General features: G+C 47.2%; 1 protein-coding gene across 1 annotated transcript in view; it reads right to left on the bottom strand.

Annotated features, from left to right (window-relative positions):
• adgrb3 (adhesion G protein-coupled receptor B3) overlaps positions 1-22,226 on the bottom strand; it is a 104,439-nt gene that overhangs the window by 25,015 nt on the left and 57,198 nt on the right. The window contains exons 9-15 of the mRNA XM_056609870.1: positions 21,803-21,997; positions 16,251-16,319; positions 11,647-11,755; positions 7,483-7,629; positions 6,363-6,441; positions 5,422-5,524; positions 4,664-4,707 (exon numbers count right to left, since the gene is read on the bottom strand). Of these exons, the coding sequence (XP_056465845.1) occupies positions 4,664-4,707; positions 5,422-5,524; positions 6,363-6,441; positions 7,483-7,629; positions 11,647-11,755; positions 16,251-16,319; positions 21,803-21,997 (746 nt within the window). The remainder of the gene's footprint in view (positions 1-4,663; positions 4,708-5,421; positions 5,525-6,362; positions 6,442-7,482; positions 7,630-11,646; positions 11,756-16,250; positions 16,320-21,802; positions 21,998-22,226) is intronic.

Here is a 22,226-nt window from a genome sequence, read left to right as displayed (position 1 = left end):
CTTTCAAGGGGACACACATAGCTTATTCAAGTCGCAGATATTGTTCCTCGGGTGAAGGACTCCTCAATAACGACCAAAGATGGGGAAACAAATGAGCAGTCAATGAGTGTCAGTTCGATGTGTGATGCGGAAAGGAGAATGCCTTCACGGTGCTGCTGAGTTTCTGTTCACAACAACAGTTGACAGCACAATGCAAACTGCCACCACCACCACCATGGTTTTAGAGCTATGTCTCTCGGATAACAGATCTGTATCACCAACCTCTGCCCTGTTTGTACATATGTAACCTGATGCTCACCGCTATACCAAATCATATATCTACTTGCTTGCTTGTGTGTGTGTGTGCCAGGAAAACAAGTTGACAGGCTTGCGTCCTCCCTCCCTCTCTCTATGTCTCTCTTTGGGGGCATCGCAGGAGCTCCCCACGTTTGACTTGTTGTCTGACCTTATCAGGGCAGGGAGGCGGTGGATTGTGGACAGAAATGGCTGAGAGGAGGTGACACCGTGTAACAGTGCTCCCGCCCGCCCCCCCCTAACGCCCACCTGCCCGTGGCCTCAGTGAGGCTGAACACGATGCCGCCACAGTGGCGTCGGTACCCTCCACTGGCCACTTCCCCACCCTGGGTGAAGATGCACAAGAGAGTGTGTGTGTGTGCGTGTGCGCGTGTGTGTGTGCGCGTGTGCGTGTGTGTCTGTGTGTGTGAGTTCGCCCCCGGTTGTCATTAGGCCTGAGCAAATGTGTACACATGCTGTTTACACGGGGCCTCAGGGGAGCCATGAACAGGATCACCGCAAACACTGACCCAGTCCTCTGGAGGTGGCCCTGGAGGGAGGCTAGCCCCTTCATTAGAGGACGTTATCATACCGGGGGCAGGGGCTACCCAGGTAAAGGGGAAGACCGTAACCTGCTGCCAAAACGTTCTGCAGAGTGAGATAGGAGAAGGAATAGGAGACGTATGACTTTTAATGTAATGTAATGTTTCAGAAAATTTCTTTCAGCGCCAATCGTTGAAAAACACAATTTAAAATGTAGTCATTTATAGTATGTTATCTGTAGATATTTCTCGATTTGAACACACTTATCTTTAAAGAATACCAACATTGTTCTGTTGGGTATAGGCGATTGATGCATTTTTTATAAGAAACATCTCAGCAAGGCTGCATGTTAATAATATAGTATATATATATATATATACTATAAGTTGCTGCTGGTCCCCTTGAGCTGCCTCTTCTCTCTCCCAGGGCTGTGCTTCATGGATACCGCTGGCACAGAATGCAATTGAACATCCAACAGTTAATCATCCTCCGAGAGGCCAGAGTTGGACTCAACCGACATTTAATTTAGTAAACAGGCTTCCTCTATATTCTTGTCTGTCAGCCAGCAGGGCGAAGCCGTACTCTTATGTCGCCGGCCTGAGAAAAGAGTGGTCTTAATATCCTATAATATAGGCTCTGAATGATTTCAAATCTCTCAGCAATCCCATGCTAAGCGATGGTGCCGGTGAAGAGATCTTTTTCTTTTGTAAAGGGAAACGTGTTCAGGGATGTGCGCAACGAGCACGCTCACAGAAGGGCTGTTGCCTAGGAGCGCTGTGTGCATTCAAATGCACCGATAGAAAGCACAGAGGACCTCATTAAAACGTCATTATACTGTCAAGTCATACAGCTCAAGAGGTGTTTAAGCATTGTATCATGATATCAGTATGCAATACACCATTGTTTCATGAATATTTGATTACCCAAGACCAAATAGTAAACACACCTCTACCGCCCATATCTATGACAAATGTGTGGCAGAGGATGGATCATTGCCCTGTGGTCAATACGCAGTTTTTAATGCTGAACAGGCACACACACAAACACACACACACACACACACACACCAACAACAGCCACAACTGCAGCTCAATGTGAAAACAATCACACAAACAGTTTGTAAAGAGCGGGCACCACACTTATAGTATGATCAACATTTTTCATTAAACAAATGATTTCATTGAGCATTCCCTCATCCGCCTGGATAGTACTGTGGACACTGTTGGGCAGATGGCCTTTTCCTCTGCCAACGAGTCTTCAGAGCAGTGGGTGCTTTATAATAAGGGTGAGCCAAGTATTCGCACCATGGAAACCACAATCACCATAGCATGGCGTAGCACCGGAATATCATGATTGATTGGACTTCAGATATGGCGTATGAGGGAATGGCCGCCTGTCACCCGTACTGCACATCATTCACGGCGGACACATTATGTGCGATGATTGTCCTTGAACGCCGTGAAACAGAGATAGGGGAGTCCCGACCTCCGCAGCTGCTTTAAAGCCTTGTGTAAATACATATAGAACCATTTACTAATTGCTATTCAAAGTAGGGATGCAACGATATGTCTGCTGCTTATGATTATTGGCCGATGCCCAAACAAAATATGTATCCTCATGTGCCAAAAAGCATTGGATAGGCTTGATAAAGAGAAGTCACCTCCTTTAGCGGGTTAGGTTTTTAACATTTGTACCTTAAAGATGCAATGTGTAGGATTTAGTAGCATCTAGTGGAGAGGTTGAAGATTGCAACCAACTGAATACCCCCCTCCTCTCCCCAAGTGATGAGGTTCCTTGACGTATTTATACATTGTATTTAGTTATTTAGTTTATGCAACTATAGGTCACAGCTTACATGTAAAATAGCAATTATGATAAAACATTGACAACGTGTCCTCTCTGGAAACATGGTGGTGCAACATGGCAGGTTCCATGGAAGAGGACCCACTCCTTATGTAGATATTAAGGGCTCATTCACGATTCATGGGATTATACATTAATAAAAACATAATTTTCTATGATATCCATTTCTGCCAAGTCTGTTACGCTCGATGCCAGTAAATTCTACACACAGCACCTTTAAATCACACATTTTGTGTGTGATGACAATATTGATTATATGAATATAAATGTCATCCTACAAATCATAATTGATGCATGGAGAGCGATCCACTAGGCTGTCTATGGTTAGTGTTACGATTAGGTACAGAGCTGATGGTTCGGGTCAGTACTGATATCACACAGAGGGGGCGGTGTTGCGGTACTCATCAGCTGTAAATGGTAACAGCTGGCACTGCAGGGGAGTCAGGAAGGGAGACTCTGGGTAGAGAGTCTCTGCAGGTGGTTCTGCAGGTGAGACTCGGATTGATTGAACCTAACCCGAGGGACACACGTTGCTCTTGGAGACACCTCTATGGGAGAACCTTTGGGTTGTAAATACACGGGAGAACTGAACGACTGGAATCAAGGCGCAGGCTGGTCAACCGGACTGGCGGTTCAACCCACCGGGACGAGGTGCCAGTGATGAGTGTCACTGAGAGAGAGCTGTTTGCGTACGTTGGCTGTGGACCTGGGGTGAGTACCTCTCACATAACCCCCCCCCCAGGAAAAGCTAAGGGACATACTTCTAGTTTATCGCACCACATGTGGACAGACTTTAGGTTTAGGTACGGGTTGACTACCCGGAGGAATAACAAGTGCGGTAGGTTAGGGTTAGGGTGAGTTGTGAGCGAGTTGTGTGCGAGTTGAAGAGACTAAAGCAAAAAAGTTGTTGCTAAACTATGACAAATGACAAAAAAACAATGACAATGACAAAACAATTGTCATTGATACAGCTGCTGTTTCTGTGCCCAATGAACTCATACATCTGGACAATTAAACATGTAATAAGACAAGCTACGATCAGACAAGCTTGAATGTCACCACTGTGTCTGATCTCTACCAGCTACAACAACAGGTGTTCCACTCACCTGCTGAAATCCTTCCACTGTTCTGCTTTAAGACGTCCCGCTGTTCACCTTCATCTAGAACACTACCTTAGTATTCATCTGATTTAATTCAAAGTATGCTGATACAACGACGCAACACTTTGTCACAACTCAAAGAGAGATTACCATTAGATCTATGTTATTTTTTGTGTGGCTAATTACAATCAACGATATCCAATATCAAACCGTAAGACCCACACAGCTTGGGTCTACCATTGCTACTGCATGAATGTAGCTTGTTTCCTTTGTTTATTTTTTTATTTTATAAATATGGGGTTATCCAGAGTATAGCAATACAAGAGCAGCTATATTGATACTTATACCGCTTTCTACAATAATGATTCACAAACGTGGTGGTGAATCACTCAGCCAATCATCATGTACAAATTCAGCAGGAGCCAATCCACAAGAGGCGATCATAACACTTTGCAGTAATGGATTGGATCGGCACATTGACAACATCAAACCTTGCATTAAAACGTTTTTGAACAGTTCCACAACAAAGTAGAAACGGCGGTGGTCACTTTGCGTTTGTTGAAAGATGAGAAAATCACTAACCAAAACAACATTTGTCGGTAGTAATAAATACGGACGGGAAAATGTTTCCCTCTGTATTGAACAGCTGAGCACCGGATGCATTTAGTGTCATCTCAACAGGTCGACAACACAGAGCAAATTGGCGAGGAAGATGAAATGTCTGATTTCCCGGAAAAAAACTATATTTGAAAACACTTAATAAAAGCTTATGATTCATGAAAATTATACAGCATGTTCACACCTGAAATGCCGAACACACAGTGAGACACAACGCAAGAGTGAATGCTGTGGTTTTTCATAAGCCAAACTCCATGCTCACTTACATGATGCTGCTATCCCATAATGCACAGTACGGATTGAAGGTCCCCTGAAATATACCAAAAAATACATGTTAGACAATCCATTGATCATAACCATCATCCTCATCATCTTTCTCATCGTCCTCGTCATTAAATCACCATCTTCACTATCATCCTCATCGTCATCATCACTGTCATCATTATTATTATTATTATTATTATTATTATAACAGACAGAATTATAATCCTTGATTACCACTTACATGATGTAAGTAAGCCCTTTATAAATAGCCAAATGTATAAAAAAGGCTTGTAGGATTTGTGGCAGCAGTTCTGTTTGATGCTGTGTTGCCTTATGCATATTTACTGTCTGCAATGCACATGCATGAAGAGGGGGAGAGATCTGCACCTTAATTTCGTTGTGTAAATACACTGTATTTAACCCAATGACAAATAAAGATTCTATTCTATTCACTTGTAAACTAAATGTACATCGCAACACCGACCGCCTGTGCACAAGTTCCAGAGAGCCCTGGTCATAAATTGGCTGTCCCTCTAATTATCCGCCGATATTGCGTTGTTGCCCCCCCCGACATAGGGTGCCTGCAATTTAATTATCACGCTAATTAACTGCCATTGTGTTGTTGACAAATGGAAGATTAACTCTCACTTGAGTCATTTGTCAAACCTTTACCCAGTGGTAACAAGGCACTTGGAGACGAGAACGTAAGGACCTAAGATGGCACCCCTCTGATTGTCTGTCGGGGTCGGAGAGCTCTTACGTTTGCCAGATGTGCGAGCTCGATTTCCAAGTGAGTGCTTGTGACTCTGGGCTCCGGCCTCACGGTCACCGCAATTATCTTGGAGTTCACAACCGTGTGGTTCCTGCGTCACAGAGAGAGAGGGAGAGGGGGAGATGGAGGGAAAGATGTGGTGAGAATGCAAAGGCCAGACATCTGTGGAACAGGCCAAATAGCTGGCATATGGAATCAACTGCAAAAAAGGTGTACTACGATATAAAAAGTTAAAACAAGAGAAAGCTTAAGACGTGAAATAAGAAATCGACCTAAACTGAAATGTTTTTTTTGCTTTTCAAAAAATATCTTTGTAGAATATTGAATCAATACTTTGCAACATAAAAAGTGAACATCACAGTCATCTTACTAAATAAATAAGGGTTCCCTCCAAGTGAACAAATTAACTAGAGGAGTAATTTGTGGAGCTCACATATGCAATTAAATCGTGTCCAATAAAGGAAGGGATGTCAATGAGAAAAAGGGTCAGCCGAATATGCTTTGAGACTGTCTTATAAATTGCTGTTGTGGTTGTTACAGATGATTATTTTATCTTCTAGATTTCATCTCCACTTTCCTATCATATCTGCGGCATATTAGCACTGCTCTAACCTTTTAGTGTTAGTCTCTGTACAAGCACTTTGATGTCTACAGATATTCTCCACTAATATCAGGTTGATTGGAGTCTGAAACCTTCTTGGGCCACTTACGTCCTAGTCGCTTCAATATTGATCGTAAGCTTTGAATGTTCTTCGATTCACTTCCAAGTTGCTCCGGACAAAATCGTTGGCTAAAGAAGTGCAGTGCTGACATCTTGTCATTTTTCTAACTCTTTGCTATAAACGCTCTACCACAGTACTTCCAAGAGTAAAAACCATTTCTAGTAGATAATAGAGACATGGCACAATATAAAATGGAAAAGAACGTACTTTGGTGAAGGCAGCATGAGTCCGAGGGTCTTGTAAAGGACTGTTCCTAAAATAAAGACCGGGGATCCTTCCATGTCTCCTAGGAACACAAAGGAATACATTGTTCTTTTTGTATCTGTGATGCCTCAACATTTGGTCTAATAATCACGCTATAGACGTGGTTGTTTTGTATTGCATTACATATCATTTGAGTGCCTTTTGGAACAGCTGCCACATTATTGAATTAATTGTCACATAATTGATTATCATTACACTGCGTTAGTGGAATTTACATTCACGTGCAATATCGCAAACTTGTAATTACACGTTATGTTAGTTAATTAAGTGTGAAAGGAAATATTTAACTGAGGACCATATCACACAGTCTCAATTTTCCACCGATAACCTAATGAAAGTTAACCAAGGTTTTCCGAAACATTCCAGGAAAATGGTTCCACTGCAATTAGATTTTGTCCCCTGCTCTTGCAGAAGTGCTGATCTCCCCCTTCGAATATGTTGCTCTTGATGTGTAAAATAATGTGTAGGATCCAGGTGGCAAAGGAGTCCCGTGCAAATCAATGCCTCATTCCGTTATCTTAATGAACCAAATTGTCTGGAATTAGAACGGCAGTATCCTCTGCTGAACGGCGTTTTTTAAAAATAACCCAGGAAGCGCTGAGTCAATCGAAAACTGCGACGATCGAAAACAGGCAAACTCGAGCCACTCCCGGGGTCCTGTACAAACAGGGGGCCTCACTGTGGTGACTACTAATTTTAAAGTCTTTAAATAATTTGTATTCTATCTTACACTATCTTACCTTGTGGTCTTTCTGACATGTTTTTGACTTCATGTAGAAATCTGGTTAGATATTAATTACTTTATTCACTGTATTTTATGTTTCGCAATGTTCTCGAACAGGACAATACATATAGAACTTGCAAGACAGCAATGTTAGCAATAATAACATAAAAAGGCCTTATTTTCCCTCCTTCCTAAATACACAAACAACCGTGTATCCTATATCACTTCCAATTGGTCAGCCGTGATAGATTTCTACATCTCTGTGATGCTTCGCTCAGAAGGATGTGTCTGAGCACGCCTTGGAATTATCTGGTGGTGGGCAGTATCGAGACACATTACCTGCTGACGGCGAAACAAAGAGGCCCTTTGGGATCACCACTTTATCTTCAGAGTTCCTGGCCCAGTCGACCATGCCTTTACGACCCTTCATGGGGAAGTTGATGTCGGTCATCACCGATACCGCAGGAAGTCTCTGGATGCTGGCGACTGCGTACGCAAAGAGAGAGAGAAATTAGCGCCACCGTGACGTGAATGAGCAACTTCTTCTTTTGACATCTCTCTTTCGACGAGTGTCATGCCTCAATGGACCAACATATACACACGTCGTGTATCATATGTGTGTATTCTGTCAATCAAGAACAACTGTAAGAGGTTTAGATACACTGGTGGTGTCGAGTCTTTCCCAAATCCGACCACATTCCCAGTCTGTCGCCTGTCTGAAAGGTGTGTGTGTGTGCACCTAAGCCCTCTGTGATCTGCTAGCAGTCATCACAACGTCAAGGAGACGCTAAGCGACCGGTAGTGTGCAGCCCCGTAACATCCCTAATCACCGCTCCATGCTTTTTGCCTCCCTGTGTCATGCGGCCATAAAGAGACGATCCATGAGGCAATGGCGTGGAAAATTCCGGGATCAATTGAAAGGGAGCACTCTGCGATACAATAGGGGGGCTGAGTGTTGGGTAGGGGGATCAAGCTATCCTGAAATGTTCTCTAACGTGTCTCGCGTCAAATCCCCGTCAGGTGGATCTGCTGCGAGGGGGGGGGGACAGGAGGCTAATCCTACCCTTGATTCCAAAGTAGGGTTGGTCCTCCTGCTCTTCCATTAATACAATCCGAAACCTGGCAAGACACCGCGTGGAAGGCTGTTAACAATGGACAAGGCGAGCTCCTCTCTGTGTGTGTGTGTGTGTGTGTGTGTGTGTGTGTGTGTGTGTGTGTGTGTGTGTGTGTGTGTGTGTGTGTGTGTGTGTGTGTGTGTGTGTGTGTGTGTGTGTGTGTGTGTGTGTGTGTGTGTGTGTGTGTGTGTGTGTGTGTGTGTGTGTGTTTATATGCCTGCAGCAGTGCGCCCTTGTGGGAGTGTGTGTGTGTGTGTGTCTGTGTGTGTGTGTGTGTGTGTGAGCATGCATATACATGTGTGTTTGTGTGTGTGTGTATGGGTGTTGGTTTGGGCTGATAACAACAGCAGGCATGAAGTCCCAATGCAATATGACTCCCACCAGTTGCTGAGACAGTAGGTGGCGGGCCAGATGTTGGTAACCGGGGTCGGGGAAAGGCTATCAGCCGAGTGGCACTCTGTGAAACGCGAAGGGGGACTGTGAAGTCGTTCTGTCAGGACAAGCGCTAAATCTGCAGGTAAACAGGGATTTACCTTCCACAGAGCGGCGGCGAAAGCTCACGTTAAGTCACAAAAAAGGTTCCAACGCCACCGGGAAAGCAAAGGATTTCCTAACTCTTAACATGAGTTAAGAGTTAGCGTAGCTTGTATTTTAGCAGTTGTTTCCAGGGAAAATGACTTGCATTGTTTGCAACGGAAACCTGCAGGTGGACTGTGGGTTTGAAAGGAACACCCTAACCACCTTACTTTTTTAACTGCCCTCTACGTGGGCGGGCTAAGACGGTATGTGTATCAGCATCCGTGGCCGGGGATAGCCTTTGATACTCGGTCTACTCCAATGACAAACCGCACACAGCCTTACATTCACCTCTTCCACACATTACAAGCCCGCCCTGCTGTTTACCCGACGTTGGCGCGTAACGAGAAGGCCAAAGTTGCTGGAGCGGACGGCTTTTTCAATCAAGGTTATTTGACTAAAATGCAGGAGGACAGGAGACGATTCTTTGGTGACAGCCGGTATTTATGTGCGCGTGTGTCAAGGGTTGGCCATAAATTTGTGACAAAATGATGCTGCAATATCTTACTCAGCCAGACGCCTTCCACTTGGCTCTGGCCAGAGTATTCTCACACTACTCTCCATTCCTCTAATCAAAGTGGGAACACCAGCCCCTGTGTTCTACGGTGGAATTTCTCCTTATCGACCAACACTTTTACAGATTTTTTTACAACGACTTGTATTTATAATACATATAAAACAGAGAAAAGTCGGGGTTAAGGAGCATGTGCTTTTAACGTAATAACCAAATATTATGATTTAGCTCCTTGAGGTTTTACGGGTGTTGTTTTGTGGTATCTACGTGACGGCCGTGATTTGAGGCGTAAATCTTTCTTTTACTGCGGGACGTTCTAAGGAAACTAGTGAAAAGGGAGGAGGCTTTTCTCCCGCTTGACGCTATCATCACATCATCACGTTGCCGTGAGCAGATTCCCTCTCTATATTTCATTTGGACATCACCTTGTGTTCCGGAAACATCTGTGTTCAGTGACAGTGAAGCGGGATATGTATGCACAGAAGGCACTGGGCAGGAGTTTGTATTCTGTCTCTTTTTGTCATAATACTTATTGAGCAGGAGAACTGTTTATCGTGCGATCGTTTTACCGAGCACCCCGGGGATAAAGGAAAACAGATGTGTTCTCCCCATGTCCTTCATGTTTAATGGAAGGGAGATTCTTCCTTAGAGTGCATCTGTGTCATTGACTACAACAAAAAAACGTTTACCCGTCGCTGAAACAGTGAGACGGCGCTTCAAAAATGTCAATGACATTTTGGTTCCAAAAAATACGAAAACCCTTGCAACCGCAGTTGAGATCAACCCAACTCAATGAATTGCACTCATTGTGGAAATAAAACAAAAATCATCCGCAGGGAATGAGCACCGGAATGAATTTGGGTGTTCTTCGCAAAGAAAATGGGTCAAGGGGTCTCTGAGAGGGACGGTTGGAAGAGCTGATCCTCTGGGGGAGATGGCCTACTGTCCCCTCAGCACAGGCTCCTGCATGAATAAGTACAGTACAAGGGCTGGTTTATTACACGGCAGCCAGGCCCACTTTGTGGATGAGTAAGGAATGAAATGCCATCGAGACCACGGCTCATCCAAGGGGCCCGCCGAAGGAAAACTAAAAGGCCCCTCGAGAACATTAGAAAGAAGAAATATGTCGGGAAAAACCTATACTTGGACACATTCTAGAAGAAGGAGAGCCGTAACGTCGGGGCCTGAACAGCGGTCAGCATCTATGTTGGCAGGATCGTTCTGTGTGCAGAGTGTAAAGTTAACCGACGCTCATGAATTCCAATTAAAAAGCCAATTTATTTCGTTTGATTGATCTTCTTTCGACTGACAAACAATATTTCTAATGGCGCCCTTTTGCTGAATGTGCTTTCAGATATATATTGCCAATCAAAACTTGGCCGAGGCGATGGGACATTTTTAAAAACCGCACAAACATGTATTACTGCATTCTTATCACAATTACTCAACCTTAAAATTGTACATTACATCAAGAGATGGAATTCCACCAGGATATGCTAGGCTTGTCCCGATGGCCGGCAAATATTGACATATACACTAGTTCTAATATGAACTAACATAAGCATTAATATGAAGTACAACTCTTATCCAACCGAGGAAATTGTCCTTCATACCTCTTCTTTCCCTGTTTTTGGTTCATTCTTCTTTTCTTCGTAGATGGGAATTTAAATGTGACGTTGGCTCTTCTCTTGAAACTACACTTCATGCTTCAAGTTTTTTTTTCGATGTGTAATGGACATTTAAAGTTAACTGAGCTGAATTTTAACCAGGGGTATTTATACTTTTGTATATGCCTACATCGGCCGTTCCAAAAACCAATCCTAGAATTTGTTTTCTTGTATCAGTTCGGGACAATCCTCCTGCATGGCTTATTATGCCCCACACACACACACACACACACACACACACACACACACACACACACACACACACACACACACACACACACACACACACACACACACACACACACACACACACACACACACACACACACACACACACACACACACTGATGTTGGAATGGAGGTGGGCTCCTTTGGTGGGATTAACACATTAAGAGCACAAGCTCCATTTTAATTGCCATCATTGATCTACAGCCATTCCACTCCCTTACACTGCAGCGTTTACCCTAATTCACCGATGTCGGAGGTAATGGAGGCGAGAGTGGGGGGGGGCCCAGCATGCTGAGATTACGTGTCTGTGTGAGTGAGCGAGACAAAAATGACAAACAGCCATGCCCCCCGAGGGCTGAGAGATGGGAGGAGAGGAGGGCGTAGAAGTAGTACAGTTTCTTACCCAAGTTCCCCGTCATCAAATAGGCGTTGTGGAAATCCTTCATTCCCAGTCCGACGATGTGGATGAATTCCTCTATGACCTGCATTAGCTCCACCGCGCCCGGGTAAATCTAGAGACAAGACGGGCGGGCCGGGGGGGAAAAATGGAGTTATTCGTCATCTCGGTGCGATGATTGCACAAACACACAAACCCACCGGCTCCTCGAGGAGTGCAAACTACAAGCGCGTGTGCACACTTCACCAAACGTAATAGCAGAGTACGGACCGGGCCTCGCGGACATGGGGTAACACCTCGGAGTGATTTACGCTGATAAAGCCGACTGAGGTGTGACCATGAAGCCGACCCACGGCAGGTATGGCTGTGCGCGGCCGTTCCTCTGTCCTTATTAACGCCAGCGGGGCTGTCGCAGACCTGTCCGCAGCGCGACCCGGGTTACTGTTCCCCGGGAACAGTAATTGTGTCAGCGTCTGTGCAGGGGAGGGGGGACCCTTAGCGCCGCGGAGTGGGCTTTTGTCTCGGGCCAAGCGCGCTCTGCCATGCCCGTTAGCGGTGAGCTCGCCTCCAAGTCAATATGCCAAAGGCACTTTAATCTGATAATTGACCTTCGAGAGATTGGACGGCGCTCCTGGCGCCGTGTCTTTGGGCGATGGGTCAGATCTGATCACTGGGCTCCGGGGGGGGCCCCAGTTGTGTCCTTTTAACTCGGACACGGCACACTGAGCCCGCCGTGGCCCCCCCCCTCTCTAGAGCCAGAGGATCAGGGAGGCTTTTTTTTTTTTTTTGGGGGGATGCCGACACAAAAAGGCAAGCGGGGTTCAGCGTGCATGCCATGGAAATGAGACGGGTTCTCCAACGCGGGCGTCGGTTCTGCAGAGGACCTCGACAGAGCGAAAGGATGGGATTGGAGACTGATGTCGACGCGCCAGCCCGAATAGTCGGTGTCACATTTGTGCTGCCGCCCCGGCACGCGCTGAACTTTGTCAGAGCACGCGTTGACGTAGTCAACACGAGTCTCCCCTCGCTCGCTGGTTATACATCCACTCCAGGTTTTATTATACCTCCATTTAAACCGGCGGGAGTTATATTGCGTAACCTTAACGTTTCCATTAGGATATGATAGAGTAGAAGGGCACGTCGTATTTATGTTAAAAACCTGCATGCCCTCTATCATTTTTCAGATCTTATTACGGTAACACTTTATCTATGTCATGTATAAGCCGTTGGTAATGATGAAGTGCTGTGGATAGATCAGCCCCCCCCCCCGGCCCACCCAGTGGACGGTACCATCTGGCCCGCTGGTCCATCCATCATGCATTTGGGTGGACACTCCCACTTGTGATGTCACTAGAGGGTCGACTTGGATTGCAGTCAACATCACACCTGGTAGTGAAATAGGTCCTCCATAACTTATTATCATCTACAAATGTATATCAATTTTTTTTTTAATAGTCAGTTCATTATTAATTAACTACATTTTAATTCATTAATGTGTTGTGAATGATGAGCTAATCATTAACTAAATGCTTCAAAATGAGTTATGCCCGAACGTTGTCATGAAACGCTATTCTTATGTCATGTACATTGACCAGGCGGGTCTATTGCTGCGGCATGTTGCTAGGGCAACAAGGCATCAGAAAGCCTGCAAGGTACAAACTGCTTGTGCTGGCCAGTAGCGTGCATGCCATCAGTGACATCGGTGACACTTAACGCCCGCAGAGACCATCCATGACCCTTCCTGAACAGTCAAATTGGGCCAATTCACACCTTTTTGTTATTTCACCATCACACAGAACCAAAAGCAGGTCGATATTTCTTCAGATTCTCCCAGCGACACCTTTGTGTGTGTGTGTGTGTGTGTGTGTGTGTGTGTGTGTGTGTGTGTGTGTGTGTGTGTGTGTGTGTGTGTGTGTGTGTGTGTGTGTGTGTGTGTGTGTGTGTGTGTGTGTGTGTGTGTGTGTGTGTGTGTGTGTGCGCATGCCTGCACATGAGACGGGACTAAGCGGATCAGCAGGGGCTGAAGTTAAGAGTCTCTGACACAGCAGAGCGAGAGCTGTAGTCGGGGAGGGGAGGTGAGAGGGGGAGAGAGGGGGGGAGAGAGAGGGAGAGGGAGAGAGCGAGAGCGGGTGAGAGAGAGAGGGAGGAAGAAAGAGGGAGAGAGAGAGAGAGAGAGAGAGGGAAAAGCACATCAGTTCATCCCTTCCGGCATGTCTGACGCACTCAGCGCAGTCACGCTGGCTCACTCTGCTGGTATCCATGGCAACCCCGAGATGTGCAGGCAGGCAGGCAGGCGGCGCGGGGGAAATGGCCGCAGTGACGGTACCGGAGCTAAACACGTTTTCTCCTCCTTCGTCCGTAACGACGAGAGAGAGGGGGAGAGAGAGAGAGACAGAGCCGAGGAGGACCAAATGCGTTCCCCTCCATCGCCCATTAGCCCCCTCAGAAAGATAAATAAACAAGCGCGCCGCGTGTTTAGCCGGCACCCGCGCGTTGGTCGAGTGACCACTTCAGGCGTGCAAGAGTGCATTTGCTCGTGAGGGGGGGCAAACGGGGCTGCGATTGCCCATTACCGCGCCGTAGGACAATTAGCGGGCGAGATTAATAAAATGTCACGTCTGCCCGGGGCTCCGCCAGAGGGCGGCTGAAGTGGCGTCTCTAATTCAGCGTGTCTGCGAGCGGCCCCGGGCGCTGCTGCCGCCGCCGCCGCCGCCGCCGCCGCCGTCGCCGCCGACAGCCACGCTGGCTGACTGCGACCGAGCTGCACATCTCAGCACACGCTGCCGCCCGTCAGTCCGCGGTCCGTCCGTACGTCCACCCCTCGCGTCCGTGCGTCCGTCCGTCCATCCGTCCGTGCCGACATCCGTCCGTCCGTCCGTGCCGACATCCGTCCGTCCATGCGTTCATCCGTCCATTCGTCCATGCAGGAATCCATTCATCCACGCGTGCATCCATTCTTTCATCCATCAATCCATCCATGCATAAATCCATTCATCCATCCATCCATTCATGCATCCATCCAGACTTCCATACATCCATTCATGTCTGCCTGTCTGGCTGGATGCTACCTGGCCCCTTCCCTCAAAGAAACCCACAACTGTGTCATCTTGTTTAGACATTAGCTATGTCACTGAGACGGCCTCCATCTCAGACACACAGCAAACCCCCCCCACACCCGCCAGCCCCCACATAGACCCCCCCCACTGTCATCCATCTCCACTGGCTCCCGGTCGAGTGCGGTGTCACCTTCAAAGGCTGTGTCCACCTCTTCAGTTACAAGGCTCTCCGTGTCTGACTGACATCCTTCAAAGCCAAGAAGAACGCACGCACGCACGCACGCACGCACGCACGCACGCACGCACGCACGCACACACGCTGGCACACACACACACACACACACACACACACACACACACACACACACACACACACACACACACACACACACACACACACACACACACACACACACACACACACACACGGGTACCTGTTTGTTTTTTTCCTTGCTTCTCTTTAGCTTTCCTTGCCCTTTTCCTGCCATTTTTTTTGTCCATTGTTCCCATTAATTAACTCGGATCGGCGGAAAGGTTACTTTTCAGATCCCAGCTCAGATAGTTTTTCTGCTCTCTGTGACAGCAGACTGCCGGTGCTCTGAAATGCATCCTTATTAGCAGGTCGCCGAGCCGGCGGATCGATAAGCAGCCCAACGCGGGTTTGTGCGACAACACGGCTAATTGTGGCCCACAGAGCATGTAGCCACACTCCCGGCACAGCTTGGGAGGGCTGGCTAATGGCTCGTTTGAAGGGCATCGCACAGAGGTGCAACGTAAACAGGACTGATGAATGTTACGCTCTTACGGCTATCTGTCTCATTTGAAAAATAAACCCTCTGACCGTTTGCAAAAGAATGGCGGTAAGTGCTTTATTTTAGAGGATTAATCATGAAACTTTCTTTACAATACAACAAAAGAGGAATCTTTCTTTTCATGAATAAAAGCTGCTGGCTTCCTCGAGGGGTTTGGCCCTGTGTATTATTTTTAATTTTGGGTGAGATATTAAAATGATCATAGGCCTATTGTATACTAATTTGCATTATAACCCTGTGTGTTTAGGACTAAAGGACTGCTAAAACTGGTTGTATATCCGTTCATCCCCTTAAAAGCAAAGGGGGTGATGTGTGTGCTGTAATAGTAATGGCAAACGAATGTCTTAGCATGCAATTGAAACCACACTGTGCTCACATAACCTCAAGGGTTTCGTTCCATAAAATTTTAAGCAATTTAAAAAACATGCAGCCGTCCAAACTACCTTCTTTGCCTCGGTCCGTGAGTCAGCTGGATACAAGCATGTAATTGCTGGAGCAATAGGAGCAATGACAACGCGTGGACATAATTATGTGCGGCATTGCTGTTGCCACCCTGTGGTCAGTCGAGGTACTGCACCTCCCGGATCACAGAGACGTCACAGACCCTCTCAGAGCAATTGCTCTCTGAGCGCCGCTGCACCTGAGCCCTAATGTGATGAGATGTGACTAATAGCATTTCTTTAGATGTGGGACACACAACGCTCACTTGACCAGAGTCGCTTGACCGGGAGACTGTGCTTACCTGTTGGGCGTCCTCCCATTTCTCCTTGTTCTCCTCCTCCAGAAGGTTGCTGATGATTTGAAAGAAATTCTGTGGGGACGAGAAGAAAAGAGAGGATGTTTAACCAACCGCATGACGCACGTGTACGGTGTTAAAACACTAGAATCGCAGAGAGACCCCGCTCATTCTTTCGGCCCTGTATAAAAAACTTCCTGCAGCACATCCTCCTAACTAGGACTGTGCAATTGATCAAAAATGTTATTGTGATATCGATTCTTTGGTCAAATCTCCAAACTAATATAATCACTGGATACATATTTGTACTTTATTTTCTATTTTGAACATTTGGTGTATTTTCTTAAGGGGAAACTTCAAAGTTCTCAGTGACAAAGTGTAACCAGATATTTCTTTGGAGAGAAATGCTGAATAAATTGCATCATGTTTTCAAACTCAAAAAATAATTGCTTGAATAATCTTGATTTCATTATTGACCAAAATAATCGTGATTACGATTTCTTCCGTGATCGGTCAGCCCTAAACCTCGCCCCAAAACGTCCCTCAGCATAGTGATTAAACATGACTTTTATTACAGTTCACTCCCTCCCCATGCACCCCACCACAGACTAAACATGTGTCCGCTGCAAAACCGTAGTGTCGGCAAAAACATAAAACATCATGGAGTCCTTCACTACCACACACACACACACACACACACACACACACACACACACACACACACACACACACACACACACACACACACACACACACACACACACACACACACACACACACACACACACACACACACATTGCATCTTGTACCCCTGAGGCTTGCAGTGAACACATAATGCCAACACCCCACAACACTGCAATCAGAGAGGCGGAGGGTGGTGGTGTGTGTGTGTGTGTGGTGGAAACAGGTACATGAAAGGGAATGGTCGAGTAGCTGTGTGGATTGTCTGTTGCAGCAACAGGGGGCTATAGGGGGACTGAGTGGGGGGGGGGGGGGGGGGATTAGTGGATGAGGATGAGTGAGTGGGGGGGGGGTGGAGGCTGGGGGTGGAGGCTGGAGGTGTACGCCTGCAGCAGTAATAGAAGACTGTCTGATCTTTGGCCTTGTTATTTCATCTGGTCTACTGCTGGGTGCCTGGGGGGGGCTGGGTAGTGGTGGTGGGGGAGGCGTTGGTGGTGGGAGGTCTCTCGCGCTTTCTCCGTCTCTCTATCTCCATCCATCTCGCTCTCCAATCTCATTCTTTCTCACCACACGTTTTCTCTCTATCTCTCGCTCCATAAGTATCTCTCTCTCTCTCTCTCTCTCTCTCTCTCTCTCTCTCTCTCTCTCTCTCCATCCATCACTCTCTCCATTTCTTTCTTTGACCATCACTCTCTCTCCAATCCTCTTTCTCTCTCTCTCTCTTCATCGTCCTATCTCTCCTTCCCTCTCCTTCTCTCTCTATCTCTATCGCTCTCGCTCTGTCTCTCGCCCTGGCTCTGTCTCTATCGCTCTGTCTCCCTCTCTCATTCTCTCTCTGTCTCTGCGTCTCTCCCTCTCTCTATCTCTATCGCTCTCGCTCTGTCTCTCGCCCTGGCTCTGTCTCTCTCGCTCTGTCTCCCTCTCTCATTCTCTCTCTGTCTCTGCTTCTCTCCCTCTCTCTATCTCTATCGCTCTCGCTCTGTCTCTCGCCCTGGCTCTGTCTCTCTCGCTCTGTCTCCCTCTCTCATTCTCTCTCTGCATCTCTCCCTCTCTCTATCTCTATCGCTCTCGCTCTGTCTCTCGCCCTGGCTCTGTCTCTATCGCTCTGTCTCCCTCTCTCATTCTCTCTCTGTCTCTGCGTCTCTCCCTCTCTCTATCTCTATCGCTCTCGCTCTGTCTCTCGCCCTGGCTCTGTCTCTATCGCTCTGTCTCCCTCTCTCATTCTCTCTCTGTCTCTGCATCTCTCCCTCTCTCTATCTTGACACAGGCGCTCTTGTTTTCTACTTGAATGCTGATGCTCCCTCTGGTGGTAATGTGCCCACTTTAACACTGCATTAGCGCAGAGACCCACACAGGGGGGGGGAGGGAGGGAGGGAGGGAGGGAGGAAGGAAAAAGAGGGGGAGAGAGGGGGTTGGGATGGAGGAAAGGAGAGAGAGAGACCGAGAGACGAGAGGGAGACAGAGAGAGAGAGACAGACAGACGAGAGGGAGATAGAGAAGGAGACGGAGAGGGAGAGAGGGAGATAGAGAAGGAGACAGAGAGGGAGAGAGGGAGATAGAGAAGGAGACAGAGAGGGAGAGAGGGAGACAAGAGGGAGACAGAGACGAGAGGTAGACAGAGAGGGAGACAGAGAGGGAGACAGAGGGAGGGAAAGAGAGAGAAAGGGCAGGAAGGTTGGACAGAGAAATGTAGGGAGGTAGCGAGGGAGACATAAAGGGAGGGAGAGGGAGGGAGGGAGGGAAGGACGAAGGGGGAGGGATCGACAGCATGAGGGAGCGAGGGAGCGAGAGAAAGGATGTGAGGGAGGGTGGGAGGGAGAGAGAGAGGGGGAGCAAAGGAGGGAGGGACAGAGAGAGGGGGCTGTGCGACGCTGGGCTGCAGCTGTCTGCCCAATCACGCCATTGCGACCGCTATGCTACGCTAGCTGCAGACGCTTCCTTCATCATCGCCTCACCCCTCGCCGCTCCCGCCGGTGGAAGAACAGGAAGATGAGAGAGATTGTGTGAAGAGTTGTTGCGTCGGACATTTTTTGTCGATTTCGCTTGCATCGAAAAAGAAATGCGTGTCTACCGATCCGTTCCATATGTGCGCACATTCACACTTCCCTGCACGCAGACACACGCACACAATACACACACATTCAGGCAGTCTCACACCCACAAACACACAGACACACACACGTGCGCGTATACTTCTATACATGTACATTCATTCTACTGAACGTTTCTGTAGATATTGACATATATGTGTCTATATAGCTGTACACTCGGCCGCAACACGTGTTTAAATATGAAGCAGCCTCCGAAGACGCGAGTGATCTCGTTGGGAGACGGAGGCGGGGCCCGGACATAATCTCCCTCATCCTATTGACATAAAGAGGATCAGAAATCCGCAGAGGAACGCAACGCGCGGGGAGACAGAACAGCTTAGGTTGAGGGGGCCGGAGACAGCCCTGTGACTCAACCGAGCCGGGCCGCTGCCGGCGACAGCCTGCATCAAGGCGTACGCTGCCTCGTCTGCTTCTAATGCTAGAAATATAAAAAAATACTCTGACTGTAACTTGAAGCGTATGACCTTATGGTATACAGTGGAAAATCCATCCAGCGTACCTGGCCACGCTCAAACGGTCGGTTGATTCTGGGATGGGTTCAGTCGAGGATGGAATTGGTGTCTGGCGGTCGAGGTGTTTGATTACCGCTCTGAAGGGACTGGGTTCGTGCCTGCGTCACCTGTGCGCATTCGTTGATCCAGATGGATCTGAATTCACTGTACGTCACTGTACAGATAATTAAATAGTAGCCCAAACTGAAGCATCGACTCAGGACAACCTGTGTCTATGTCAGTGTCTGATCCCGGACTGGATTGGTTGTTGGGGAAGCATGTGATGTCTGAACCACGGTGTTCAGGAGCATGACAGTGGTGCAGTATGTTATGACATTCTGCATATTATTCATAATCCTGTTTTAATATATAAAAACTCTACTGTATATATGGTAGAGTATTTAGAAGGGCAATACAGTACTGCAGTACAGCGTGATCATACAATAATGCAGCCCTACAGTGAATGAGTACAGTACAGTACCACATCCCAGTACAGAAGTACTACAGTAAAGTAGGTGGGCAGTACTACGGTGCAGTAGTACATTACAGTAAACTACAGTACATTAGTTGTGTTCTACGGTACAGATAGTACAGTACAGTAGTTGTGTAGTACTACGGTACAGTACAGTACACTAGAGTACAGTAGTTTTGTAGTACATTACAGTACAGTAAACTAGTTGTGGAGTAGTACATTACAGTAAACTACAGTACAATAGTTGTGTAGTACTACGGTACAGTAGTACATTACAGTACAGTAGTTGTGTAGTACTACGGTACAGTATTACATTACAGTACAGTAATGTAATACTACGGTACAGTAGTACATTACAGAACAGTAGTGTAGAACTACGGTACAGTAGTACATTACAGTACAGTAGTTGTGTAGTACTACGGTATAGCAGTAAATTACAGTACAGTAGTTGTGTAGTACTACGGTACAGTAGTACATTACAGTACAGTAGTGTAGTACTACGGTACAGCAGTACATTACAGTACAGTAGTTGTGTAGAACTACGGTACGGTAGTACATTAAAGTACAGTAGTGTAGAACTACGGTACAGTAGTACATTACAGTACAGTAGTTGTGTAGAACTACGGTACAGTAGTACATTACAGTACAGTAGTGTAGTACTACGGCACAGTAGTACATTACAGTACAGTAGTTGTGTAGAACCACGGTACAGTAGTACATTACAGTACAGTAGTGTAGTACTACGGTACAGTAGTACATTACAGTACAGTAGTTGTGTAGTACTACGGTACAGTAGTACATTACAGTACAGTAGTGTAGTACTACGGCACAGTAGTACATTACAGTACAGTAGTTGTGTAGTACTACGGTACAGTAGTACATTACAGTACAGTAGTGTAGTACTACGGCACAGTAGTACATTACAGTACAGTAGTTGTGTAGAACTACGGTACAGTAGTACATTACAGTACAGTAGTGTAGTACTACGGTACAGTAGTACATTACAGTACAGTAGTTGTGTAGTACTACGGTACATTAGTACATTACAGTACAGTAGTTGTGTAGTACTATGGTACATTAGTACATTACAGTACAGTAGTGTAGAACTACGGTACAGTAGTACATTACAGTACAGTAGTGTAGTACTACGGAACAGTAGTACATTACAGTACAGTAGTTGTGTAGAACTACGGTACAGTAGTACATTACAGTACAGTAGTGTAGCACTACGGTACAGTAGTACATTACAGTACAGTAGTTGTGTAGTACTACGGTACATTAGTACATTACAGTACAGTAGTTGTGTAGTACTACGGTACATTAGTACATTACAGTACAGTAGTTGTGTAGTACTATGGTACATTAGTACATTACAGTACAGTAGTGTAGAACTACGGTACAGTAGTACATTACAGTACAGTAGTGTAGTACTACGGTACAGTACACAGGGTTCCGCGATAAGGGCCCGATGGTTCGGGGCAGCAGAGCGTGGAACCCGCCGCCCCGATCGGGCCGGCAGCTTCTCTCTGCACACAACATAACAGATAGCGTTGCGCCGGGACGGCTCCCAGCAGGCGAACGAGTTTGTTGGTGTTTAAATAGATGATTAGACAACCCCCGAAAAGGTTATGTTCCAGCGCTGATAATCACAACGTTGAGCGAGGGCCAGTAAAATAAAAATTGTGCCAGTGTGTGTCTCCGGGAAACATCCACGTTGAACCCTGGTGCAGTAAAAGCAGCCTGGTAGGGGGGAGGAAGGGGGGGAGGGAGGGAGGGAGGGAGGGCGGAGACGGGGGGCTGACCTGCACGTCGTCGGAGGAGGGCTCGTAGTGGGCCCGCCTGAAGGTCTCGGTGACGTTGCGCAGGATCTCCACGGAGGAGAGTAGGTCGCCGGCGTAGAAGCTGCGCCGCTGGGTGAGGTCCAGCAGGTTCTTGGTGACCTGGGACATGCCGTCCCCGGCCAGCATCCTCTGGCCCTTGGCAAGGTGCCCCTGAACCTCCAGAAGAGGGGGGGGGGGGGGGGGGGGGAGACAGCAGAGACTTGGGGCATGGGTGCACTCTCGTTCGGTCCCTCCCGCTCTCGCTCTCTCTCGCCCTCTCACTCGTCCTCTCTCTCCCCCAGTCTCTCTCTCTCTCTCTCTGTCTCTGTCTCTGTCTCTGTCGCTGTCTCTCGCTGTCTCTCTCTCTCGCTGTCTCTCTCTCTCTGAATCCCCGCTCTCTCTCGCC

Source organism: Gadus chalcogrammus, chromosome 15 (assembly GCF_026213295.1).
Source record: "Gadus chalcogrammus isolate NIFS_2021 chromosome 15, NIFS_Gcha_1.0, whole genome shotgun sequence".
NCBI lineage: Eukaryota > Metazoa > Chordata > Actinopteri > Gadiformes > Gadidae > Gadus > Gadus chalcogrammus.
The sequence above is the reverse complement of the archived record's forward strand: the minus strand, read 5'-3'. Positions and strand labels throughout refer to the sequence as shown.